Source organism: Trichoplax adhaerens, genomic scaffold (genome assembly GCF_000150275.1).
Source record: "Trichoplax adhaerens TRIADscaffold_9 genomic scaffold, whole genome shotgun sequence".
NCBI lineage: Eukaryota > Metazoa > Placozoa > Uniplacotomia > Trichoplacea > Trichoplacidae > Trichoplax > Trichoplax adhaerens.
Window position 1 is genome coordinate 234,309 of NW_002060951.1, and position 1,709 is coordinate 236,017.

Sequence of the window (1,709 nt, forward strand, 5' to 3'; positions counted from 1 at the left end):
ACACTTTTGACCTAGATGAACATATTATTTGTCTGCACGATACAAATGTTCCAGCTTAATTTATCTGCGTCAGCAGTTTCTAGTTAAGCCATCATACAATATGAATTTCATCTGAGATCATATCAAGCATTAGACGGTATGATTTTAATACGTTGAGAAAGCTGATTACATGCTACTTCATTTTTCTAATAAGAAAAAAAATCTAGGTAAAAACATCTGTCAAATTAAGCCAATGTTTAGCGATGTGCCGGCTACTATTTCAATAACTCTTTAATAGTTTCTTCGATTTCCTGTAACAGTCATGTTATTTAAAAAGTTAACTATGTACATTGCAGAGACGAAAACGAGAAATTTGATTCTATTAATACTAATACAATAAATTAACTAATAATTAAAGTTATTGCATTTTTGATGCTTACTCATATTTAAACAAGCAAACAGATTTATGAAGGGATTATATTTACTCACCAATGGCGCAGTTCTTGGTGAGTATCGTTGAACCGGTACGCCCTCTTTATTGCAGAGAAATTTACTAAAATTCCATTTAATAAAATTTCCTAATGTCCCTGGTAAACGAGATTTCAAATATTTATACAGAGGGAGAGCCTCTGATCCATTGACTTTAATTTTACTGAAGAGCTGGAATTCAGCGTTGAAATTTTTTTCTGCAAATTCTTTTATTTCTGCGTTAGACTTAGGTTCCTGATGAAATTATTAATGCAACAGTTATCCAATATTGCAATGTAATAAGAATCGCAATATAATTTAAATATCTATTTCAATGTTACGAATGATTGATTGTACGAAGACGAGGTTAGGGCTGACAATGAGCACATTTAAGCTAATGACATAATCGACATCACTAAATCAATTTAAGGGATATTTTAATCAGTTCAGTGAAAATCTACTTCAAGTCAGGTACGATAGCAGCGAATGTAACATATGACAGTGCCTAGCATAGTACCAGGCATAGCATTAGTATCTCCGTATCTATAGTTTTACTAGAGCGAATGAGACTTATCAATTATAATTATTCTTAATGGATACAACCAATCATTAGCTTTTGTAATTCATACACATTGCGGTTAGTTCTATAGTATATATTTTTATAATTAAAAGGACTATGGTTGGCTGTGCCATATCAAACTAACATAACGTACAACATTTTGGAAGTAGTGAGGTTAATGTTTTCGGATGATTTCTGAAAAGTTACTAATTTGGCGCTTTAATACAGTACTATATGCTTAATTAATTCTACCAGGATTGACTTACTTGATTTCCGAACTGGTTACAAGGGAAGCCCAGTATACGCAGTCCAGACTTCGCATACAGCACGTGCAGTTGCTGCAGTTGAGTGTAGTTCTTTTCCGTTAGCCCTCAAAAAGACGCTACATTCACGATTAGCGTTACATATCCTCTACATTGAAAATTAAAGCTCTAAATCAATACAAATCATGATACGTAAGTGATAATGTCATACAATCTTTTGCTCAATATACGTACTTATACTTCTCCAAGCTAATTTCATCACCGTCGATGGTATTGGCTTTAAATGGGTAAATATTTGGGGACTTCCCGATCTCTTCATTGATTTCCTATATTAGGGATAAGGGCATACCACTCATAATTAATTAATTGTTTATTAAGAAATGAATCAATTAATTACCAGTTTCAATAAAAGTAATTATATTGTTAATAATTATAAGTTA

The 1,709-nt window shown here is 32.2% G+C and overlaps 1 protein-coding gene across 1 annotated transcript; it reads right to left on the reverse strand.

Moving 5' to 3' along the window:
- Nucleotides 1–471: 471 nt before the first annotated feature.
- On the reverse strand, nt 472–699 carry TRIADDRAFT_9015 (uncharacterized protein; the record flags this gene model as incomplete). Its single annotated transcript, XM_002115020.1, has 1 exon — nt 472–699. A coding segment is annotated over one exon (228 nt), but the record flags the coding sequence as incomplete, so codon positions are not given.
- Between the last annotated feature and the right edge of the window lie 1,010 nt (nt 700–1,709).